At 45.8% G+C, this 26,672-nt stretch overlaps 1 protein-coding gene across 1 annotated transcript in view; it reads left to right on the top strand.

Annotated features, from left to right (window-relative positions):
- Positions 1-1,334: 1,334 nt before the first annotated feature.
- LOC101745801 (carbonic anhydrase 2) overlaps positions 1,335-26,672 on the top strand; it is a 32,708-nt gene continuing 7,370 nt past the window's right edge. Inside the window, exons 1-5 of the mRNA XM_004922825.4 lie at positions 1,335-1,538; positions 15,989-16,138; positions 18,297-18,438; positions 21,830-22,026; positions 25,480-25,619. Coding sequence (XP_004922882.1) covers positions 1,469-1,538; positions 15,989-16,138; positions 18,297-18,438; positions 21,830-22,026; positions 25,480-25,619 — 699 coding nt within the window. The 5' untranslated portion in view covers positions 1,335-1,468. The remainder of the gene's footprint in view (positions 1,539-15,988; positions 16,139-18,296; positions 18,439-21,829; positions 22,027-25,479; positions 25,620-26,672) is intronic.

The raw sequence follows: 26,672 nt of genomic DNA on the forward strand, positions 1-26,672 counted from the left end.
GATTACCTCTTAGTACGAGACGACCTTGTCTCCCTATATTTATTTCTCCCTCCGATTGTTTTTTCCTCTCTTCATCTCACCATTTATCTCTGCTGTCACACACTGCTTACAGAGTGGCCATAGTACTGATGGTGTTTAGGGTTCGTAAGTTACTTCCTAGCTACCGTAGCTGTTGCGATTTTGGGACACCTCCCTGGGACCTGCAAGCGGAGGCACTCGCTGCGGATTACGCGTGGCGATCCGATCTCCGCTCCAGGTGTGAGCCGCGTCCCTGCACAGCGGAGGTTTGAGCGCGAAAGCTTAAATCTCGGCGTGCCGTGCTCGAGGCGTGGTCTCGCCACCTGGCGAACCCCGTCAACGGGCGACGGACCATTGTGGCGATCTGCCCGGTCTTCTCGGACTGGGTGAATCGCGACCGAAGATGTCTCGCTTTCCAAGCGACACAGCTGCACTGCACTTTGTCGCCCGGATGCCAAAGTACCATCACTGCAGTGGCTGTAATGAGCACATGGTGGAACACACACTCGCGGACTGCCCCGCTTTCGTGGAGCAGCGCTGCCTCCTCGTTGCATAAATAGGACCGGACTTTTCACTTCCGACTGACTGAGGAGGGCGTTCGTCCAGCTCCACCCTTTGTGAGGAGGCAGTCGGTGATGGTCACGGGGCGACCTGAGGGGGTTGAGGCTGCACTGCACGCTACCGTTACTCTAGTGTGCTGGCACCAGGAGAATGGGACAACGCATCGGCGGCTACGACCTGCGATGCGGTCCGCGTTGTCGACGTCGCTGTCATCGCAGAACATGCTGTGGAAGAGCAATTCGGTCGGCAGTATATCGCGTTCTGACCCGGCAGGCTGGTTCTGACCCAGCAGGGTATCCCGGAACACCAGCGGCATCGCCTGTACCGCGGAGACACCCCCCTACTCTGACCAGGTTTTGACTCCGGACGGAGACCGGACGTTGGGTTTAAGAGTGCAAGGGAGTCGCTTAGTGCGGTAGGGCCCTAAAAACACCCTTGGCCTCGCGGTTCGCAGTCGCGGGCCAATTCCACAAACCACGCGCGCCCTCAGGCGCGGGGACCTTGTAGGAGGATCGGCCACCACCCGGAAAAAATAATAATCAAGGAGTGACTTATCCTAACATAAAGCCACCTTGAAATATCGATGAACTCCAGGAAAATTATCCGAGTAAGTTCAGCTCGATGAGCGCAATAATTTCAGGAAAAGGGCACAGACTCGTATACAGAATAATATTATTCTTTACTACTAATTTACGTAATACATAACATATTTTAGTTGACGAAGCAAATAATATCCGCAAAGAATCTATATCTATTAGGTTTATCTAATCTCACCCGAAAATACTTAGTATCGAAAAACATTTCTTACACAATAAGGAAGTCAAACACATCGAACGCAGGTCTATTCAATTTTAAAATTGCTATTATATTATATAATATTCACGATCAGATGGACAACAGGACAGTGAAAATCGATCCAAAGTTTCTGAGCGCTCAACCGAAGAAAACTTCTTCTGATGGTAAAATATTTTATTTTTGTTTTTTTAACCGTGTTAGCGAAGTTGATCTTTGAACTCGCAATGTTTCGTTAATATTCTTGCTTGTAATATTTACTTAACACGACATGTAAGGGAACTTTTCGGGAAAACAAGGTTGGTAATTAGTGTCTGTGATTATTTATTTATAAAAAAAAGAAAAGTTGTGATTTAAATAATAATAAATATATTTTTTATACATAACAAATTAGAAGACGCCCCGGGGTAGCTACACGCAGGTGGCTCACTAACATAAGCTTACAGCTCTTTTATTTGTAGCTTAGCAATATCTATTTTACGGATAATCCATGGTGAATCCTTTTCACCATGGATCATAGGGTCACAAGGCAATCAGATCAGAACTAGACGCCCGCGCGTAAAAGGTTAGCGACGGGGCACTTCGTACTGAAACGAATTAAAACTCTTTGCCGCGTCAACAATCCGCGTCCGACATTCGCACAAGCGGTGGCGATGGGCCGCTGCCAAGTCCATCGCTTCTCAGCACCCTTCTTCTTTTGATACCAAGTCATTGGTCGTTAGCGAAAACTACGACGACCGGACTTCTCGGTCCACTGTCCGAACGAACTATTCAAGAGTACGAGCCATGAGGGCACCCCCAACATGAACCGGTGGATAAGCCGCGCCAGTATCTACTATCGCCCCACTTACTTCCGCAGTGAAGCAGTTCTGCGTACCGATCTGAAGGGTGGAGCAACAGATATACTAGCTAAATACCTAAAACCTCGAACTCGCGTCTCACAATTAGTGGCGGCATTAATATCCGTGGGACCGGTGGCTCTCGCCTATCTAAGCAAAACAAACATACGGACAAGCGGATATTACAAGGGATTCTTTTATTTGTTTCGCTGCAGTATTAACCGCATTAAAATCAGCCAAAAACATTCAGCCATTTAATACAGATATACACATCTCGCCTGATATAAATTGAATAGTAGTAATGTTAAAAATAGATTTCCACACCGGGACACTGGTTGATTAAATAGCTTAGTTTCATCAGTTAATATTAAACAAGATATTGACAAAAGTTAACACTCGACTTAACAACAATACATGTTTTGGAGTCCGGATTCGTTCATGTGGATACCTGATATGTTTTGTATTGTTTATTCGAGTGTAATTACAATAGAGAAATCAATGAATTGAACATGAGAAGTTTAGTTTACATTATACTATATTTGTTTGTTTAGAAAACAGTTTTATAGTTATACCTATATCTCGCGTTTATTTAATGACTATCATTTGTATTCACTGTGCAATTATATCATCATGAAGATAGCCTGTAGAGCAAGTGAAGCATAAATATACCTATGCTGAGCTCATGTCTCATTCGGCATTCCCGTCGTTATGTCTATGAGGTCTGAAAAACACTTGGCATCAAACACAAAAAAGATCGATCATTTGGGATACAGCAATCACATAATTTTCAATTTTATTTCTTTAATTTCATTTATATTTGCAGATAACACTTCCGTAACAGTTTTATATTAAGGCTACATGCCCATAGAAGATAAATATAACTTTGAAACATGTTTACAAAATTGTTATCATAATTTATAAGTCCCGTGCGCGATAATTTGATTGTTGTGTTCTATCCGCATTTGTGAGGGACGGGCTCACAATACCTGCGGTATCACTTACCACGACGTGAATAAAACCGCTCACCCTAAGACTTTTGAAGGTCGAAGTCCTAATGGTATTGTTACAATAACACGTAACTACTGCCCTGCTTTTAAAGTCGGGACGAATAATTACTTCGCGGCAGTGGTACTGGCACGCGCCAAATTTGTCACTTGCTTGAAATGCTGTTTGGAATATTCGACTTAAAAAGTTAAAATCACAACCTCAGTATGGAGCTGATATCAAGTTTTACTACAACACTGTATTGATACCGTCCATAATTATAATAAATATGATATAATGCAAATTTGTTTTCCGTAATGAAGGCTCGGTGTTCGTATTATTCATTAATCGTGCGTGGAACAAACCCCAATGAGAAATTATTGTTCGTGCGGACCATCAATCACAGTTCGGTAGCGGACGTGATTATATCGCCACATCGCCACGTCGCCATATCGCTTTAAGCGGTTAAGCGAGCGGACACTAATTATTATCGTTTCGATAACACGCAATGATGTATTTAAAAAAGTTTATTTTGACTGCTTAGTGACTAATTTTATAAAATAAAAACCATATCTGTGAAATCTAAGAATATGCATTTACATTAGTGTGATTTTCGAGTTTACTGGTGGTCGGAGGCCTTTCCAGTTTTCCAGGACTAATGGGTGAGCAAGGGCTCGGCCAGGAGGGGTGGGATTTGCTAACAGCTACCCGAGTGCCTCCAAAGAAGATCTAACAAGTCATGAGCTTTGCGAATGAATCTAGAACCGGATCGGAATCGCGACCCGCTGAGAAGATTCGGAGAGAGACTCAGCGAGCTGATGTTAAGGTTAGGTTGCACGTCGAACTATCACTGTACGGGGCTCCTGTGTGGTGCCACGCCCTGACCCGCGACAACGTTGCGGCGTTGCGACGTCCGCAGCGCGCGATTGCGGTCACGGCGGTTCGTGGATACCGCACCCTCTCGTTCGAGGCGGCGTGCGTGCTAGCAGGGACGCCTCCCTGGGACCTGGAAGCGGAGGCGCTCGCTGCGGATTACGCGTGGCGATGCGATCTCCGCTCCAGGGGGGAGCCGCGTCCTGGCGCGGCGGAAGTTCGAGCGCGGAAGCTTCAATCTCGGCGTGCCGTGCTCGAGGCGTGGTCTCGCCATCTGGCGGACCCCGCCTACGGGCGACAGACCGTCGAGGCGATCCGCCCGGTCCTCTCGGACTGGGTGAATCGCGACCGAGGACGTCTCACCTTCCGGGCGACGCAGGTGCTCACGGGACACGGCTCTTTCGGTCGCTACCTGCACCTCTCGCCCGAAGGGAGCCGACGCCGAAGTGCCACCACTGCAGTGGCTGCAACGAGGACACGGCGGAGCACACGCTCGCGTACTGCCCCGCTTTCGCGGAGCAGCGCCGCGTCCTCGTTGCAAAAATAGGACCGGACTTGTCGCTTCCGACCGTCGTGGCTACGATGCTCGGCAGCGACGAGTCCTGGCAGGCGATGCTCGCACAGAAGGAGGTGGCGGAACGGAAGAGGGAGAGCTCTTCTTCCCTCTCGGCGCCGTGCCGCCGCCGTCGGGCCGGGTGTCGGAGGAGGGCGTTTGTCCAGCTCCAGCCCCTATGAGGAGGCAGTCTCCTCCCGGTGATCGTCACGGGGCGACCTAAGGGGGTTGAGGCTGCGCCGCACGCTACCGTCACTCTAGCGCGCTGGCACCAGGAGAACGGGACGGCGCGTCGGCGGCTGCGGACTGCGATGCGGTCCGCATTTTCGTCGTCGCTGTTGTCGCCGAACATACTGTTGAAGAGCAACCCGGTCGGCGGTGTATCGCGTTCCGACCCGGCAGGCTGGTTCTGGCCCAGCGGGGTATCCCGGAACACCAGCGGCACCGCCCGGGCGGCCTGGTAGGGCCGCCGTACCGCGGAGACTGACGTCGTTGGTCGTCGACTATCGCCTCGGCGACCCGTCGGTCGGGCGTCCTCGGGGTGGCGCCGCGTGTCTGGTTGTAGTGTTGACCGCGGGAACCCCCCTACTCTGAACGGGTTCTGACCTCGGACGGAGATCGGACGTCGGGTGTAAGAGTGCAGGGGAGTCGTTTAGTGGGTGGGCCCTAAAATCCTTGGGCCCGCGATCTGCTCTCAACACCTGCCGATCGTTGAGTCTCACATACCCCGCGCGCCCCCTAGGCGCGGGGACCTCGTAGGAGGTTCGGCCCCCGGCCCGAGAAAAAAAAAAAAAAAAGCACGTCGAACTATTTGTTTAGTTCGACGTGCTAATCGGGCGGTAAGTCGTCGGATGATTTTTTGGTTTACCGAGTTTATGTATGCCGATAACGCCCGCTTCTTTCCACACCGCGGGAAAGATGCAGATCGTTATAGCGGCATTGAAAATAGATGCCAACATCATGATGAGTCGGGCGGGTTAATAACGTGGTAAGAAATACCGCCTGAACCGGGCATTATAACCTAGACCTTGCTGTTTACTAATTCTAGAGCAAGGTCTGCGGGTTTGCTATGAGTCAGCCAGCACTTCTGCTTTTTCGTCATCATCGAACGCCGCGAGTCAGCCTGAGGGGCCAACGAGGGGGCCATAGTTATTACCGTATCTGATTTAAGAGTTCGAGGTAAGCGGTAGTACACCGTTGGGAGGGCGCGAGTCCTTCCAAGAAATCAGGTATCTCGGACTTCGGCGATGCGAGACTTTGCGTCACGTTGTAGGACACGCATTCGAATACGATTTTCCTCAGTAGGATACCTATCGTAGGCACAGATTGAAGCGTTCTTGGCTCTTAGGAGTTCCCTAACATCGTCGGGGAATTTGAAGCGGCGAAGGAAGTCCTCCGCAACAACTTGCTTCGATGACCTATCTAGTGTCGAGGTTAGCGGTGTCTTGAGGAGACGGGGTAGAGTCCGGGTGGAACGGGGGCGATGGTGGATCAGATTCAGCCAGGTTGACGCTCAGTGTGTGCCAATCCACCACAGTTCTCGTGACAGGAACGGAATTGGGAGCGCGACCGAGCTTCATGACGACGGGACGGTGGTCTGAGTCTAGTTCTGAAACTACTTCGATCGAATGTATGCGCAGAGTTACGTTTTTTAGTAATGCTATGTCGAGTATATCCGGGCGATGCGCGGTATTTAGCAGATCGGGGTTAGCGGAGCGATGATATCGAAAGCGAGATCATCAACTACGGGGTCCAGGCGTCTGCAGTTGGGGGTTGTGGTACGCGAGTTCCATTTGATACGCTTACAATTTAGGTCACTCGCCAGAATGACAAAGCTTCCCATGCTGAGCTGCGCCTCAATATCACTGCTTAAAACGATCTTATCAGGTGGAAGATAAACAGCGTATAACGATTGGCGTGTGCCATTTTAGTGCGAAATACGGATGCTTCGATGTTAGAGAGTGCGGGAGGATCAAGCGGGACGCAATGCAGGGCTCTTCTGTAGTAAATGATGGCACCACCAGCGGCAGCGGGGCCAGTGAGGCAAAGGTCTCCTTACTACGAGAAATCCGCCGCAGCCGAGCAGGGCGTCGGGATCGAGGATCGGTCACCTGTCCCCCTAAGAACTTCGAGCTCCAACCGTTTTGTGCGGGAAGGGACCCAGGCGTGGGGCAGCGCGCTCGTCCGTAATAAGAATCCGGGTGATGGTAGGCCGCGTTCCCCCGACCGCTCCGGGGGAACATGCAGGGCGGCGCCATCAAGGCGGGCGCCCGGCCCGTCGACCGAGGGAATCGGTGGTTGTGTCGCCGGCGGCCGCAAGTCCGGCGTCCCCAGACGGTGGGATAGATGTAATAAAATATGCTCTACGTCGATTCTTTCCCGCCGTCTCAATGGCCCCGACTGGGCTTCGGCCCGAGCCCCGGCTGTGAGTGTCAGAAGTTTTTGATACGGTGATTTTCTCCCGTAAAAATCTCCCTATCCTCGTCCTGTATACTATCTCCCCATGCGAACTTGTAGGACCATCAATATTATCCGTCCGTTGATTTAACTCGTATTCTTTTAAGTTTAAATTTAATTTAGTGAATCACTAATTTAATTTAGTGATGACTTACGGTTCCGAGACGTGGTGCTTCACAAGGGATCTTTTCAGGAAGCTTAGTGTCGCGCAGCGAGCTATGGAGAGGGCTATGCTTGGTATTTCTCTACGAGATCGAATCAGAAATGAGGAGATCCGTAGAAGAACCAAAGTTGCTGACATAGCCCGTAGGATTAGCAAGCTGAAGTGGCAGTGGGCTGGCCACATAGCGCGAAGATCGGACGGCCGATGGGGCAGAAAGATCCTCGAGTGGAGACCACGTACTGGCAAACGCAGTGTGGGACGGCCACCTACCAGATGGACCGATGACCTGGTGAAAATTGCTGGGTCACGTTGGATGCAGGTGGCAACGGACCGGCCGCACTGGACATCAGTTGGAGAGGCCTATATTCAGCAGTGGACAGAAGACAGGCTGAAATGATGATGATGATGATGATGATGATGATGATGAATCACTAATTATTTTGACTGGAGAATTTCAGCATATTTTAATAGGTAAGGTCGCGTTTACTTAACCATTTTCAACTTTTGCTTATTAAATAGTTTACTTGACAAAGAGTTGCGAGAACGTAGGCTACTGGCCCATTGTAAAATCTCGGATTCTGTCATTTTCTTCTGCGAAGCAAGAACGCATTCGAGCGTATGCATTTATATAGAGTGAGATACAGCATCATTGAGGCTATAGCATTGACATTTTATCATCGGAATCTTATGTCTTTTGAGGCCTCCTGTTGTGCAGAGGCAGCCCCGTTGTGAAGTCTATTAACTCCGGTAAAATTGAGATTACAATGAACAGCCTGTCTGTTGTTCCGACATCTACCAGTGCTCTATCAATTTAAGTATAATTAAAACATCAAGAACCACAACTAAAATTCATTGTTTTTGTTTCACTCTCAACTAATACAATCTACGTATATTGTAAATTGTACATAATAATTATATACACCTCAAAAAAAGCTGTTACCAACAGACTTTAATATGTATTTTACACACCAGAAGGTCGCTGAAACTAAATATTATTGTTATCAGAACTTTTTTGGTAAGAGTAATATTATTGTCAGTACAAACGTTTGATATTCATGTTTACATTCGTAGTTGATTGAGTTTATATATTTTAAAAGCTTGTTTATGTAGGTTCGGGCAGCCGATGAAAGTATTGAATCCTTAATGGAACATTTTCGTGTGTGTTTGCTTTCTGTTTGGGATTATTTTCTTACAGTCTCTATGGAACCATCGAGAAACGTACGTTTGAGCCCAACTGTTCCCGAAAATGAAAAAGAGAATTCATAAATTATTAATCGCAACAGGAATACCCGACACCCTCGCTCGTCCCTTCTCCGTACATTTCTGTTTCATTATTTCAAGTTCAAGATTACTAAAATCAAATTAGAAATGGCAAATAGTCTTCTTTTCCTAAAGCGAGCAAAAATACTTGGACCTGTGTAAATATGTGCTGCGCGCGAGACTTCACTTGAGACAAGTGGTGTGGTGCTTTTAGGCTCTTCAAGCACTGGTCACTGTCCTCGTCGAAATCGTCGACCCCGACGAAAAGTTCGACATGCGAACTAGTCCATAGATACAACACATTGAGTTTCTAGCCGGATCTTCTCAGTGGGTCGCGATTCCGATCCGGTGGTAGATATTTTAACGAAGCATTGCCATTTATAGGGCTAATTGGAAGCGCGAAGTTGGAATAGCTCCTTAAGCTATCAACGATTAGGTAGGGAAAAAAAAAAGAGACCAGTGGTAGCAATCGTGTTTGTCTAGTTGCTGCCCCACTCGTCGAGTTGCTACGCATGACCTACAATTTTGCGATTTTAGTTTGGAACTCCATAGTTTTTTGGCGTTGACGTTTCCTCTAACTATTTTCACATCTGACAAAACATTATAAGCATTAAGAAACGCTCCAAAGAGTATGTACATGGAGAACATATTTCTTGTTAATTTACAAATATTCATTTAAATAAAAACCAATTATCAAATCACAAATCGATCGGGTCTATTTTTGCTAGATAAATTACCAGAAGATGTGCTGTGAATATTAGACCAATGAGGTGATTATACTGTCAAATCGGAAAAGGTCATACTATTATTTTTAGGTCCACTGTCCTAAGTGAAAAGGTCATCGTGTTTATGATTTTGGTTTGCGTGTGTACTTTCAGTACGCGATTCTGTCAATCAATCTGCAGCACCCACAGCTTTATTGATTTACATTTATATCACAGCACTCGGTAACGGTAATTGAATGTCAAAGAAGTTCTCAAAGAAACATCTCGTTACTGCTATATTGTAATCATAACGATGTTCCCACAATAACAACCAGTTGCACATTTCTTTTATCGTCTTTAATAGCATACTTGGATTTACGGTGAAGAATGAGCATATGTCCCTATTTATGTTTGTTAACATTTGACAATTAACCAATTTACCATAATGTGATATGTATGTTTATTCTTCCACAATTATTTAGTCCTTCTGTATGATGTCGATTTACTAATGGTTCTTAAAAAAATTTTTTTTTTAATTATTATTCAGTCGTGTTCAACCACCACAAGAAGACACAAGATGACTCTGCCGAAAACAATATAGGTATCGATCATTAACATTCCAAATTTTGTTTTGTGTTTTCTTATATTCTTCTATAACTTCAAATAAAGGATTTTTTCGTATCTTTGGAGCGCCTTCTTATTGTATAATGTCGCGTTGTCTGAACCTTATTTTGACTCTATCTTTTGCTTTTCTTCATATCACATTGTCAGTTTATTAACGAGGAAAGGGCCACTGATTCTAAACATCATTTTGTCAATGAAGCAACCGAGACTTATACTCGTAAATCTATGAATTGTGATAGTTGTAGTGACGAATAGTTTACTTATCAAAACTTTAACATCCTCTTTAATAAAGGCGGTGCAACCTTCGATCAACCACGGTACAACCTGTAGACGGAGTAATTACCAAGCGATATGATTATTTTTGTCTAATACAAAATCTATTGCTTTAAAATATTTTAAAAAATGTATAATAATGACCAAACATATTTATCTTTTTTTATTTAGACGTTCTGTGAATGTAAAGAACCTTAACCATCAAAAAAATCCATTAAACCAACACATTGAATTTGCGATCGTCAAAGACAAGTGCTTGGGCCTTGTTATTTCCACTCGTAACAACATTTTACTTATCAAATCTCATTGCGTAGGTGACGTCTACGTAAATATGAAATGAAAATGTTTACACAATTTTTTAGTGTAAGTAGTTAATATTTTATTCTCTTGTAATTCTTACTTAATTTTGAGGTATCAGTGCGCTAAGTTTTTTTTTTTTTTTTATGATTGAAAGTTTACTGGTGGCCCGAAGGCCTTTCCAGTTTCACCAGGACAGGTGGGCGAGCAAAGGCTCAGCCAAGAGGGGTGGGATTTGCTAACAACTGCCCGAGCGCCTCCGAAGGAGACCTAACAACTCAAGAGCAATTGTTTCGCGAATGAATCTACTACCGGATCGGAATCGCGACCCGCTGAGAAGATCCGGCGAGAAACTCAGCGGGCTGATGCATGGGTTAGGTTGCACGTCGACCTCTTTGTCGAGTTCGACGAGTACGGTTACCGGGGTCCCTAAGCCTGCCCCTAGTATTAGAGCTGAAGGCATCTAATGCAAAGGTCATTGGATCTGATGGATCCGTAAGGACGTGTCTAGGGCGTCGACGGTGACTGGCTCCTGCATGATCAGGATTCGGGGAGTAGTCAGCGGCGGCAACGATAAGGCGATTATCATGACGCATAGCCTTATCGAAGTATCGTTCCGACGCTGACTTCATGTATTTCCGAATTGATTCGAGGCCCAGGTCGTCGTGTAGGTCAACGTTCCTCACGAACCACGGAGCCCCGACAGCTAACCTGCAAAAGCGGGATTGTAGGGATTGGAGGGTGTCTATGTGTGTGCGGGCCGCGTGAGCGAACACCACACTCGCGTAAGTCATGACGGGCCTTATGCAAGTTTTGTAAAGTGTCACCTTGTTCCGAAGGGACATTTTACTCCGCTTACAGATCATGGGGTAGAGTCTACCGAGAATAAACGCGGCACGGTCACGGACTGATTTTATATGCGGGCGGAATGTCATCGATGCATCCAGGGTAACGCCCAGGTACTTGACCTTCCTGGCCCAGGGTATGGGTTGTCTAAAGAGAGTAATCGGGGGTGTGAGATTCCTCCTCCTAATCCGGGAGGAAATCCGTGTGGAGCTTCCCCTCTGAAATAGCACCGCAGTACTTTTCGCTGGGTTGATGTCTATGCGCCATTTTCGGAACCACTGTCCTAGGGCTAGGGCTGCGCTCTGAAGCTTCTTCGCGATTAGGGACTTATTTCTACTAGAATAGTAAACAGTCGTGTCGTCGGCGAATAAAGCTGAATGGGTCGGCGGCGACCGGGGAATATCGTTGACGAATAAGCTAAATAGGAGGGGTGAGAGGACAGAGCCTTGCGGGACTCCAGCTGTGAGAGGTCGTGGGGAGGAGCGGGTTCCCTCGACTCGATATCGAAAAGAGCGGTTCGACAAGAAGTCCCGTATGATGAGCACGAGACTATCCGGCACGCCCATGTTGAATAGTTTGAAAATCAAACCATTGTGCCAGACTTTGTCGAACGCTTTTGCGACGTCGAAGAAGAGAGCTCCCGTGTATAACGGTTTTGGTCGATTAAGCCCCACAAGAATGTGCTCCGTGAGGCGGTGCACCTGTTGAACGCATGAGTGATTTGTACGGAATCCGAATTGTTCATCGATGAGAATGCCCTTGGATGAGACGAAGTCTCTGAGGCGTTTGTAGAGCAGACGCTCATACAGTTTGCCTAGAGACATGAGGAGGCTAATCGGGCGGTAGCTCGTCGGATGATTTTTTGGTTTACCGGGTTTATGTATGCCGATAACGTCCGCTTCTTTCCACACCGCGGGAAAGATACAGTTCGCCATAGCGGCATTGAAAATAGATGCCAACATCACGATGAGTTGGATGGGTAGAAGTTTAATAACGCGGTTAGATATACCGTCGGAACCGGGAGCCTTGCGAGGACGTAGGTCTTTGATCAAGTCTTTAACTTCTATCGGGGTGACGGGTGGTAACGCATCCGATAGTGGCAAGGAGGCTCTGCGTTCTACCTCACTGTCTACTAATTCTACATGAACAGGGTCCACGGATTGAGTGCTGGGCGTGCACTGGGTTTGCAATGTATCGGCCAGCAGCTCTGCTTTTTCGTCATCATCGAACGCCGCGAGTCGCCCTGAAGGGCCTACGAGGGGGGGCATAGTTACTACCGTATCCGATTTGAGAGTACGAGCTAAGCGGTAGTAAGACCTTTGGGAGGGCGCGAGTCCTTCTAAGAAATCAGACCATCTGGCATCTCGGACTTCGGCGATGCGAGACTTTACGTCGCGTTGTAGGGCACGCATTCGAATACGATTTTCCGCGGTAGGATACCTGTCGTAGGCGCGTATCGAGGCGTTCTTAGCTCTAAGGAGTTCCCTAATATCGTCGGACAATTTGAAGCGGTGAAGGAAGTCCTCCGCTACAACTTGTTTCGATGACCTATCTAATGTCGAGGTGATGTGTGACGTTAAGATGTCTATGGCTTCAGCGGTATCCTGAGGAGACGGGATAGAGTCCGGGTTAAACGGGAGCGATGGTGGATCAGATTCAGCCAGGTTGATGCCCAGTGTGTGCCAATCCACCACAGTCCTCGTGACGGGAACGGAATCGGGAGCGCGACCGAGCTTCATAACGACGGGACGGTGGTCTGAATCTAACTCTGAAACTACTTCGATCGAGTGTAAGCGCAGAGTTACGTTTTTTAATAACGCTATGTCGAGTATATCCGGGCGATGCGCGATATTTAGCGGGTAGTGAGTCGGGGTTAGCGGAGCGACGATATCGAAGGCGAGATCATCGACTAACGCGTCAAGCCGCCTGCCATTCGGGGTTGTGGTGTGTGAGTTCCACCTGATGTGTTTACAATTTAGGTCGCCCGCCAGAATGACAGAGCTCCCCATACCGAGCAGCGCCTCGATATCACTGCTTAGAACGATCTTATCCGGTGGAAGATAAACGGACGCGATAACGATCGGCGCGTGTCCCGTCAGTGAGATTCGGCACACTGATGCTTCGATATTAGCGAGCGCGGGAGGATCGAGCGGGACGCAATGCAGGGCTCTTCTATAGTAAATGACGGTACCACCACCACGGGCAGAGAGCCTGTCGTTCCTGACCATGTTATAGTTCGCGATTTTAGGGTCACGGCGCGCGCGCTTAAGTAGGGTCTCCTGCACTAAAAAGATATCAATTTGATGGTCACGCAAAAAGTCAGAAACCTGATCACGTTGATTTGCGAGACCGTAAGCGTTAAAAAATCCTATTGTTACGGATAGGGGCTTTATTCTACTTATATACGCCATTAATTACCGGCGGAGTGAGGGGAGGACGTACGTATTTAATGACGCGTATACGTCGGCGTATTCCTGCACAACGGCGATAAAGTGTTGTGCAGTGGAGGCAGCGCGAATGGCGTCGCCCAAAGCGTTAGCGCGCTCAAAGTTGATCGACTGAAAGAAGTCGATCGCTAAAGCGAGATTTTCGGACGCGGTCGGAGGGCAAGTCGCGGGAGAGGGACGAGTCGCGGGGGCGGGACGAATCGCGGAGGAGGGAGTTGTAGCCGTGTTCGTGTACGGCAGCGGTTTTGCCCAGGCCGAGACACTGGGCACCGCCGCCGGAACGAACGCTGGCTTAGCCTGCGACGCAGAGGGTGCCGAGGCTTTGATGTCTGGGCCGGAAGCTCGGAGGCGGTTTTGGCGGGCGACGCGGCGATTTATTTTAGGGGCTCGGGGGCAACCACGGTAATTCGCGGGGTGACCCTGTGTTCGACACAGGACGCAGCTAGGCGGTTCCGCCGCGGTTTTTTGGTCGCGAGCGCAGAGGGCCGTGGCGTGATCGCCCAAACACTTAACACATCGGGGGCGCGCGTGACAGTTACGGGAAGAGTGCCCGTACAATTGACAGTTATGGCACTGGCTAGGAGTGCCTTTTTTATGGGGGGCTTCGATGGCGATACCGGAGAGCCTACAGACGGTCTGTGTGTTGAAGATTTTCTTACCCTCGGGGGTAGGCTGGAGGGTGACTAGAACCATATTATATGGCTCCCTACCGCGACCGGTGTGCATACGGTGCACAGAATTCACTGGAAAGCCCTGTTCTAACAGATCGACCTTGACGAGCTCTACATCTAACTCTTTAGGGATTCCGCGTATTACAACGCGGAGTTCGCGCTCCTCCTGGAGCGTATAAGTATGGAAACTTATACGTTCCTTACGGAGGTAAGAAGAGAGGGCCCTATGGTCGTCGGGTGTTTGAACCTTAATTTGAATGCCGTTCGCGAGGTTACGGGCATTCGTGAAATTTATATTTTTAGCCTTAAGGGCCAGGCAAACTCGATCCCAAGCTGCCTTCTCCTGAAGGATAACCGGGGGAGGGGTCTGGGTTTTATTTTGTGCCACCGGACGCGGCGACGGAGTGGAGTGCGCTAAGTACCTCAGATACTTTCGAGATGACATTATAAATAAATAAATAAAAAATAAAATATCATTATTCTCCTGTCCTTCTCCCAGTCACCTGGGGTCGGCGCAACATGTTTTCTCCTTCCATACTCCTCTATCATATACCATTTCTCCACCCACTCCCCTTTTATACATAGGTATCATCTTTCACGCAATCCATCCAATTTTTTTAAGTTTATCTCTTCCTCTAAGCCCTTTCATATTCATAGTTAAAACTCTCTTAACAACCTCATTGTAATGACGTTATAAAAAATATATATATATATATTACTAACTGACCCGGCAGACTTCATAGTGCCTCAATCGATAAATAAAAGACCTAAACTTTATTTAATTCCGAGAATTTTACCAATATTAGCCAAATCGGTCCAGCCGTTCTCGAGTTTTAGCGAGACTAACGAACAGCAATGCATTTTTATATATATAGATTAAATTATATTTAGAACTTAAAATGAAATAAAATCGCGTTTTATCAGGAAAGATATTCATATACACACATGTAGATAACTATAAAATATAAATATTTGTATTATATTTTGTAGATAAATGCATATAAAAATCTTATCTAAATACAGACTCTGATACAAATCGTCAAATCGTTTATCTTGCGTCGTACGTCGTTGTCATACTACTCGTGGTAGCGCGGAGCCGCCCGGGCTGGTACCATCGTCCGATTGTTCTTCTTGAAGCAGTCATCCGCTCCGCCATTACACATCACACTCAGAACAGAACTGTAACCTCATGTCTCATGTCACGGCGGGTGGCGACATTTCCATTGTAATACTATGATGTCCCACGAGCCAATTTAGGTATAAATTAGCTATGTTATGTTTTCAAAGTTTTATCCTTATGGGAAACGTTATTATTTTCGAGCAGGAAAACTTTTTAATTATCATTTCGTTTCGTAACCGGCCCTCTGGGAATAGTGACGACGCGCTGCCTTTATTAATTATCCGGCTTACAGCTTCAAACACGATCGAAATAGAGAAATCACAGGACGAGGTAGGATTCGTTACAACTCGTTTATTAATAAGTTCGTAAACGTAAGATATTCATTAAAACTGAGCATCCTCTTACGCCTTGATGTCGTGGCTTGTTACTTTTTATTCCAAAGTTAGAATTATAATTTAATTTTGTTCCTGATTATCATGTTCTGTAATATATTTTTCTTATTTTAGCCGAGCACATTTCAAGATTAAGACCTTCACAATCACCGATTGCTATATCATTGAGCCGGTGTCCGACTTGGTCTTCGCTCGATCCTCTCAAGTTCAAGGGATATTGGGACAGCAACGCTAACGCCATACTTTTAAATAATGGATCTACTGGTATGTAACCGCTCACCTATTTGCGAGACGAGTAAGTGACCTGAAGCAATTAACCAAGGCCATTATTAGATTAATACACTTCTAGCGTACCTCGTACTGTCAAATTTGAGAACTTAATTACGCAACTACAATTTAGACACTCAGTGTAGTCATGCGGCCATCCGAGTAACCTCGACTCGGTCCATGGGCTTGTCATATCAATATGTCTAGTAAAGTTCCTAATGATTACATTTATGAATGACCTCGTGACGTATTTGAGTCATCAAAATTAAATTTTAGATTGATATTTCTTCTTGATACCGGCCGTCTCTTTAAGCCATGCTAAGCTGTTAGACTTAACTAGAAACGATTGAGGAAAGTCTTCACGTTACGGTTTCTTTGTATAACCCACTGATGCACAGTGAGCTTGAGGAGCACGTCTCACTCGCGAGTGATATATACTAATTCAATTAGATTTGTAAACGTTTTCCAATGTATTTGCAATGAGCCCCGAGTGCCACTAATAGCCCTGACTCTTGCTACCGATAGAAGTAATTGTGGCCTAAAGCAGAGTATAATATTACGTTATGTTGGTAAAGGCGTTGTGGATAGAGACAAGCTAATCGTTCATTTGGTGGTCTTTTAAATGGAAACGTTTGTATTAAACACAAATATTATTGGAGATAATATGTAACTAGAGTTTAAAAAAAAAAGCAAAAAAATTAGTTGCTCAATATAAAAACGCCTATAACTAAATATAAAAAAGATATGTGAGTTCCGTTTTTCTTCGTCATAAGGCCGGCCGGCTCTATTTCTCGATCAGGTCCGGCGGTGACAACGCGGCCAGTCTGCACTGTATACTCACAGACCTTAGATTAAGTACCACACTAGATACAGACTGACTAAAATATACAGTTTTCCTTTTCTCTTTTTACAAAACGAGTTTGTTTCATATTTTTGTTACGTTTTCTTGCAGGTTAACTCTAGACTATAGACTTTGGCAATCGTTCTCTATGCACTTATGATTATGATGCCCGTCGTAAATATTGTTAACATAACCATAACCTATAATGAGTAATCACAAACTATTTTAAGTATACTACATAATTTATTAATATAATGTTTCAATATTAATTCGATAAATAAGCACTCGAGAACTATTATTAGTACATACTAGTTACAACTACACAGACTTCAGTTTTATCTTATCAGAGCGCATTGATAAATGAGGTAGCTAAAATCGTGATTTAGTGCGAACAAAAATTATTCGCAAGATTCATACAGGTATAACATAAATATTCTTTTAAAAGCGTAAATACATCGCAAATGACATTCGGGGCGTACAATCCAGGATTTCGTGCCGAAAAACTGTTCTCGTAACAAGCTAGACCGGGCGGCAATGGCTTTACCCTGATTTGGAATAAGTCTAATATTCTCATAGCACACTTTCAGTATTGTACACAGACGAACGAGTAGCTTGCCTATTTCCATCGAGGTCACCGCATTGGATATGTATGATTTTTAGTGATTTAGGAAAGGGAACCTTATTTACAGAGTGGGTTATTTTTTTTCAAGATGGCAATCGAGACGTTGTTGGGATTTATTTCACCCTCTAACTCAGTAATCCTCGTACTTACAGACAAGCCCTTTCATAGCTGTATTGCTGTTTTTTTTTCTTCATAACAATGCTTTTGTGATAGTTGAAGTAAGTATAGAATGACCCAGATAAGTTGTCGGAAAGAAAATAGAATAATGACGAAATGGCGTATTCTCTATTTTAATCGAATAAATACAAACTTAGGGCTCCAATAACGTATAAGATGTGACACGGCGGTATCGTACGTACCTGATAAACGGAAAGTCACTACTTTGAAAATGGAAAATTAAATATTTATAGTTTGTACAAAAAAAAAAAACTTCTGCTAAAATAAACATGAACTACATACTTGTCGTTTTAGAAACTTCAAAGTACCGGAATTTTTAAATCCAAAAGGAGGGTGTCTGCCGCGGACTATACACGTCCATTTTTTTATATCTGATACATTACGTCCACTACAAATTTTCATAATGATTCCCAGAAAATTATATTTATTTAACCAACCTGATTGTGTAGTAATATGATCATTGTTGTCATGATTGTTTCCTTACACCCGTTGCTAAGGTAGATTTTATGTTGTAGCATATTTCACGTTCAACGACGCGTCAGTGAGACCGACCCTCAGCGGGGGCCCCCTGATCGGAGAGTACATCTTCGAGCAGATGCACTTCCACTGGTCCGTAGATGACTTCACCGGATGCGAGCACGTGCTCGATGGCCACGGGTGAGTTAATAATATCTTTATATTTTTAGTATGATCTTTAAAATACAGTACCAAATTTATATAGAGAAAGTATATATAAAGCAAAACTACAATCTTGTTTAAAAAAATATACTGTCTTTAAATTCTCTTTAAATTTTAATGTACAAGTGATTTCATAAAAACTTGTTATAAAATGTCTTTCTTTAGAATAATTTTATGATCACGCCATACACGTAATAAACAACACTAATAATAGTAAAAAAATACCTAAAACTTCATGACACTTCATTATTTAAATCCATTTTAACACTAAGCCTCATAAATAACTAGAGGATCTAACTTATAAACGAAATTATAATATAAGACTTTACTTCCGTGACAGTCGGCTCAAAACTAGTCTTCGAACAATATGCCTATCAAATAAATTACTGTCCATTTATAACATAAAAGTTTACAACGAATATACGTTACGTTGTTTTATGAACTCAAAGCTACAACCGAAGGAACTAAGCTCCCAATTTATCTCTTGTCTTAAAGGGCTAATAGTCTAGTCTTGATAAATTTATAGAGTTTACTGAAGAAGAGAAGGGTTGAGAAAGGAAAAAGGAATTCTGGTTACATGTATTTATAAAATATATAATACGTAATACATATCCGGGATCATACTATTTAAGTACACTCCACATAAAAAATGTCATCCTGATCAACTACGGTCACTGTTAACGATGAGAGGTATCAGAGAGTGCTGACAATCTTCTACGCGGCGCGACTCCCCTTGCTCCCCTAACTCACACAAGATCCGATCTCCAGCTGGGGTCAGAACTGAGCCAGACCGACGCCCGAGCCCGTCGTCGTAGTCGTCGACTATCGAGTCGACGACTACACGTCGGCCGTCTCGGTACGGCAGCCCGCCAGCCGACCCAGACCGCCCCAGGCCGCTAGCGGTCAGGAATACCTGGTTGGACCAAAACCATACTACTAGGTCGGAACGCGATACACATCAACCGGTTGCTCTTACACAGCAGTTCTGAAGAACTGCTTCCATGCTTAGCGAGATAGAGTGCAGGTAGCTAGGTAGGCATCGCGCCGCATCCCGATGTTCCACCTCCTTCACCACCCAGTCCATGAGGATCGGGCGCATCGCCACGACGGTCCCAAGACCGGCCGACCGGTTCGCTGGTCGGCGACAACTCGCCTCCTGCACGGACCACCGAGATCAGAGTCTTCACACCCAGAGACCACATCTCACCCACCTAAAGGCCACTGGTTCAGGTCCCCCGATGTTTGACTAGAGCCGATTCAACGAGCCAGGCGTCACCATGAGTTGGGGGCCCAGCTTCTCGAAGTGATCGCGGAAGTTCCAACAACCGTCCCAACTCCCCCTTAGAAACTCCGGCGAGAAACTCGGTGGATTGTGTCTGTGTATTAAGTTCCACGTCGAGCCCTTTGTTCAGTCATTGCATTTTAATAAATCACTAATCCAACTTGGCGATCCAGGGAATGCAAACGATCTTATGTGTTATACCACCCTATAAACGGCCCGGCGAGAACAAAATTTGAATACGCCGTATGTAAGCTATTCCTTGCTTCAAGTTTTCGTCGAATAAGCTATATTTGACTTCATGATTCAGATTAATTTTTCATTTTACATACCACATAACATAATGATGAAAGTGATGATCCTAAATATTTTTCTTCCCAAAACTAAAGCAAGTTAAAAAAAAAAGAAAATTGATTCACAGACTGAAGACAAAATGGTATTGAACTGAAGTCTGCTTATTTATTTATAAGCTTTGAAGAAAATGATATATTTTAAATGAAGCTTTACGTCATTATACCCCTAAACAATTAAGCTACGCAAGTAGTTTGACATCATGTTCAGGGTTGTAAAGTGACCTTCACTGATTAAAGTTCAGGTCGTGGTTATCCGTGAAATTGTTAGCAAATTTTCATTTGTGACCCGAACCGTTTTGTGGAATTTAGAGATCGCGCGATTACACTTCTGTCCCATAAATACCTTTTTTTTTTTTTTTTTTTTTTTCGGTTAGAGGGCCGAACCTCCTACGAGGTCCCCGCGCAAGAGGGGCGCGCGGGGTATGTGAGACTCAACGGTCTGCATGGTGTTGTGAGCAGACCGCGGGCCCAAGGATTTTAGGACCCACCCACTAAACGACTCCCCTGCACTCTTACACCCGACGTCCGATCCCCTCCGAGGTCAGAACCCGGATGAGGTAGGGGGGCTACCGCGGTCAACACTACAACCAGACGGCGCGGCTCACCCCAAGGACGCCCAGCCGACGGAGCCTTCGAGGCGAATCGAAGGCTCTGAAACGTCGGCCGTCTCGATACGGCAGCCCGTCGGGCCGCCCAGACGGTGCCGCTGGTGTCCCGGAATACCCCGCTGGACCAGAACCAGCCTGCCGGGTCGGGACGCGATACACCGTCGACCGGTCGCTCTATTCACTCCACGGCAGCGCGCTAGAGTGCTGGTAGCGCGCCGCGCGGCCTCACCCCCTCAGGTCGCCCCTTGACCTTCACCGGGGGGAGGCCGCCACCTACAGGGGCCGGGACGTACGGGCGTATTCCCGCCTCCGGCCCCCGGCTCGACGGCGACGAATCGGTGCGGAAAGGGAAGAGCTCTCCCTCTCTCGCTCCGCCGCCTCCTTCTGCGAGATGGTGGACTCGCAGAAGTCGAGCATCGCCTTCCAGGACGCGTCGCTGCCGAGCATCGTAGCCACGACGCGCGGCAGCGAGAGGTCCTCTCCTATGAGTCCCATAAATACCTAACTACTTAAATGTTTTATTTTAACAGAAACGAGCAAGCTGCTTAAGTTCACTATTATTTATGTTATTAATTACTTCGGCCCCGAAGCTGGGGTACATTGTCACATGGCCGCATTGTATATAAGACAAGTAACAACTGGTCGTTCGGTTGCTATAAAAACTCACACAGAAAATTTTCAGAAATTATTTAAGATGATCCCGTGATCTACTTTATATTCTCGCACCATAGAAAAAAAAACATCCTTACTTATTTACTTACTGCGGAGATTTGCGACCATCCGCGATACGTGTTAAGATATCACTTTTCTCACGTATCATCCGACTCCAAAATTAACTTCCCGTAATAAATGTCCAGTATTCTGCGAGATATATGAAATATTTTTCATTGGATTCGAAAATATTCTACACCAGCAGTCAGTTTCCTGGTCATGCCTGGCTATTACTGTCAGATGAACCATACGCTGTCACCAACGATAAGGAAAAAATTATACCAATCCCCGATGGTCGAGAACCTGTTATTTAAACATTTGTATTTTTATACGTTGAGATGGTACAGAGTTTTCACGTAGTTTGACCTACAGCGCAAGCTATTACAGACTTTAAATACCTTAAATGACTGCTTGCTCAGGTACGCCGCAGAATGCCACTTCGTCCACTATAACAGTAAATACGAATCCTTGGAGACGGCGGTGGGCCATCCCGATGGATTGGCTGTGGTCGGATTCCTCCTGGAGACTGTCGACGCTCCCAACCCGAGGTTCGATAGACTAGTACAAGGTCTGGAGGGGATTCAGAAGAGGGAGTCAGTCATGAATGTTACTTCAGGTAAGATTCTTCAAAGAACAAGTATCGAATCCTGGTAGGCTAGGGCCGACGCCTGAGATACGGTACACTGACAGTTGTTCACTCCAATCGAGAATCGAGCCCGGGACCCGTGCTACAGCACAGAGGGTCCCGGGCGGTCACTAAAGTGGGATCACACCCGTAGCATTTTAACTCAATAACTTCCAGGCAGAATCCTTCCCTGATACGCGATCAAAACAGTCATCTTTGCTAGTCATCAGGTAAGCCAACTGAAGCTTATTACCGACATCTGCATGTTACTGAACCATTGAACACAACGCAGGCCATTCGTGCAGACATAGTTGGTAACTTCGCCAAACAGCACGACCAGAACTCTGTCAATAAAAATAAGCTTTATACTAAATAGTTTATAAACGGTATTCCTTGATCAGAAGGTCGCAAAAGTATTTCTTAACAACCGGTGCGACTGTAAAAAAGGTATAAAAAGAAACTAAACTTTACCGAGATTGTTTGCATTGGGTGTTCTATCTTTCTCATTTAGGAATCGGTGAAGGAAACTTTAGCACTAACTTGACCTTTTATATAAGTTGCTTTATTTTATTTTATTCCATGCTTGTTGGAAGATACGTAGTAATCTAATCTATTAAGGTATAAAGCTCGGTTATAGCTATTTCGTTTAACACTGTCTTCTAGAATCAAGAATTGCTTCTTAAATGATCAAAAATAAAATTCCTACTTATGAATTCAGCATAAAATTATGTAATTCACTCGTTACGTTTCCGATCGTATTTCTTTTTATCGTTTCCGAGAGTTTTCCTGTATTTTTAACAGTACTTATACCACTGCTGATTTGACAGAAAAAATTCCAAGGGTCAAGGTTCGCGGGCGCGGAATGCCCACTCTCGGCGGTCCGTGCTCGAGTCGTGGTCGAGGCGATTGGCCAACCCCACGTGGGGGCTACGGACCGTCGAGGCGGTTTACCCGGTCTTTGATGACTGGGTGAATCGTGGCGAAGGACGTCTCACCTTTCGTCTGGTGCAGGTGCTGACCGGGCACGGATGCTTCGGGAAGTACCTGCGCCGGATAGGGGCTGAGCCGACGACGAGGTGTCATCATTGTGGACACGACCTGGACACGGCGGAGCATACGCTCGCTGTCTGCCCCGCTTGGGAGGTGCAGCGCCGTGTCCTGGTCGCAAAGATAGGGCCTGACTTGTCGCTGCCTGGCGTCGTGGCGTCGATGCTTGGCAGCGATGAGTCATGGAAGGCTATGCTCGACTTCTGCGAGTGCACCATCTCGCAGAAGGAGGCGGCGGGGCGAGTGAGGGAAAGCTCTCCTCACTACGCAGAAACCCGCCGCCGCCGAGCAGGGGGTCGGGACCGGGGTCGTATCCGTGACCTTTTTTTTTTTTTTTTTTTTTTCGGGCTGGGGGCCTAACCTCCTACGAGGCCCCCGCGCATACGGGGCGCGCGGGGTATGTGAGACTCAACGATCTGCAGGTGTTGAGAGCAGATCGCGGGCCCATGGATTTTAGGACCCACCCACTAAACGACTCCCCTGCACTCTTACACCCGACGTCCGATCCTCTCCGAGGTCAGAACCCGGATGAGGTAGGGGGGTTACCGCGGTCAACACTACAACCAGACGGCGCGGCTCACCCCAAGGACGCCCAGCCGACGGAGCCTTCGAGGCGAATCGAAGGCTCTGAAACGTCGGCCGTCTCGGTACGGCAGCCCGTCAGGCCGCCCAGACAGTGCCGCTGGTGTCCCGGAATACCCCGCTGGTCGTATCCGTGACCTGGCGGGGAGAGACCCAGACGTGGGGTGGCGTGCTTTGCACGCTCACCCGCAATAGGAAGCCGGGTGATGGTAGACCGCGTTCCCCCGACCGCTCTGGGGGAAGGTGTAACGCGGCGCCATCAAAGCGGGCTCTCGGCCCGCTGAACGAGGGAACCGGTGGTCGTGTCGCTGGCGGCCACCGGTCCGGCGTCCGTGGGACGGTGGGATGGATGTAATGTGCTCTGCGTCAACCCTGTCCCGCCGTTTCAATAGCCCCGACTGGGCTCCGGCCCGGTCCGAGGTAGGGCGCCGGTTGTGAGCGGCAGGAGTTTTTAGTGAGGTTCAACACCCACATACCCCACCTGCCGCGCGGGTGGGGATGCGGCGATTTTCTATTGTTGAAAAAAAAAAAAGGGTCGAGTGTCGAGCAATTTGCCCCCAGGCTTCTAAAATCCAAAACACCTATTACTTTATTGAAGCTCGGACCCAGCTATAATATATTATAAAGACTGCCCTACCCTTGAAACCGAACATACAAATGTCTACCTCCCGGCACCAGCAGGCGATCTGCGACAAGACGTCCACCCACAACTATATATTTGTGTTTTATTCTATATGCAATTGATTTTTCATTGAATGGTCACTATAAATTTTTAGTATAATTTGGCGAGGAGATTCACCACGCGAAGAAAACAATTTCAGTTCGTTCGTATTTGCTCGTTCCGAAATGATTAAATTATGTGGAGTGCCTCACCTTCCCGCTATTACTGAGTGGTCAAAATAAAATTACTGTTCTTTGAGTTTTTATTGAATTCATTTCCGTCCCGGTGAGGCGTTGCGAGATAATGCGACTGTACACCATCACGCGCCGATGTCTACTGCTAAGTAATTTTGAATTTCAACTCAGACGATTCCCGCTAAGATTTCCATGGGTTGGATAAATACTTCAGTCCAAATAAGTGTTATCAGTAGCTTTATCATTTGATCTCCATCACTCCACCATCATCTATCATACCTGTAAATATATGTATGTACACATAGTAGATTTTGAAAAAATACATTATTATCAAAGCGTGCCACATCATTTTATAACAAAATTGTACGTAAGTCATATTCATTGGGAACATTTATCAACAAGATGACCTGGGCCGCGTTCCTGTTTAAGTAAAAAAGAAAGGTGACTCTTGGAGCTAGCGTCGTTCGCCAGCTGTACACGGAACGACTGTTGGACTCTTAATATATAGCTTTTTAATATTTTACTAACAAACGTAGCACGTCGTTATGGTTTCAAGGTTTCATGAATTATGTTCATTCCATTAGTTATTTATTTAAGCTTTATTTATTAGTTTTTCAATGACACGCCCTGCCTGCCGAACTAGTGCAATATCAAAGGAGGCTTTCAGTACGTACCTATGTGGGTATTTGAATATATACTTAAGGCCACTAAATTGTATAGCAATTGCGCAAACCGGTATCTGCCGGTGCCTCTTTTAAGCCACGACAACCGGAAGATTTGCCTCTCATAACTTCTTAACTATCAAATTTGGTGTTTCAGAAAATAAGGTATCGCTCATTCGTCATGAGCAGCTTTAGTGCTATTTTCTTATAATAATTCAACACACCTAGTTTCAGGAGTATTTTAAATAGTGGTGTTTATTAACAAATTTAATTTAATAATTAATAACAAATATTCCAGAATCCCTATTATGGATGGACAGAGAAGACCTTCAAATCGGCAACTACGTGACTTACAAGGGCTCCCTGACGACACCGCCCTACACCGAGTGTGTCACTTGGATCATTTACGAGAAACCTGTACAAATTGGTTCCGAACAGGTAAATAAGAATACAAATATTGTATTTCCATCAAACTTGTGATATATATGTCGGAGAAACCGCATTATTAAGACCGATGGATGGTGGTAGACATATTCTAATAGGGTGATTGAGTTAAGAGAAATAGTGAGTACACCAAACACATTTGTTGACTTAGAAAATTTTAGAAATCTTGTTTTGACGTTAGTAAACCATAACAAATGACAATTCTTAGGATGGAGGCACCGCCCTTCAAAAAGGCTGGTTGGTAAGTGAAGTGGCATCCATGCGCGCCTCCATGAGATAGGCTCTGTCGTAGCACCAAGATAGCCCAGTTCTGATGATATTACGATCATGTTGTCATCATGTTCATGATGAAAGGCGATTTCATGCAGCAGAGATGCGAATGTTGCGATGAATGTGTGGAGTAACGAGAACGGATAGAATACGGAATGAATTTGTTAGAAAATGTTAACTATGAATGTGGAAGGATATAGAGGAAGAGGTAGACCTAAGAAGAAATTGATGGATTGCGTGATAGACGATATGGTTAAGAGGGGAGTGAGCGAAGAAATGGTATATGATAGAAGAGTATGGAAGGAGAAAATATGTTGCGCCGACCCCAGGTAACTGGGAGAAGGGCAGGATAATGATAATGATGATGATGTTGTCACCTCTCGGAAATCGTGCTGCGCTTCTTTTTATTACCAAACGAATGACCGTCTCCGACATATATATAAATGGACATGGGACATACGAGTATAGTTCGAAGTAGGGTCTAGGAGCAACACACATAATGTAATATTTATAAAAGTAAATTTACTATGCTATATTCGCCGTTTATGAGGATATATTTGTATGAATAGCAGTAATATTAATTGTCATCACTAACCGCATTAGACTCTCTAAGTGTTTTGTTGTAGTGGTGTCACGCGTAAGTGCCTCATGTCTCGGAGCTCACAAATTCAAAATCGCATATTATAATAGTATATTGTATTCTGTGCGTGATGATGACGTAACGTGATGAGCGCTTAAATTTTATGATGGATACTTCAAAGAACACGGATAACTGTC

Source organism: Bombyx mori, chromosome 9 (genome assembly GCF_030269925.1).
Source record: "Bombyx mori chromosome 9, ASM3026992v2".
NCBI lineage: Eukaryota > Metazoa > Arthropoda > Insecta > Lepidoptera > Bombycidae > Bombyx > Bombyx mori.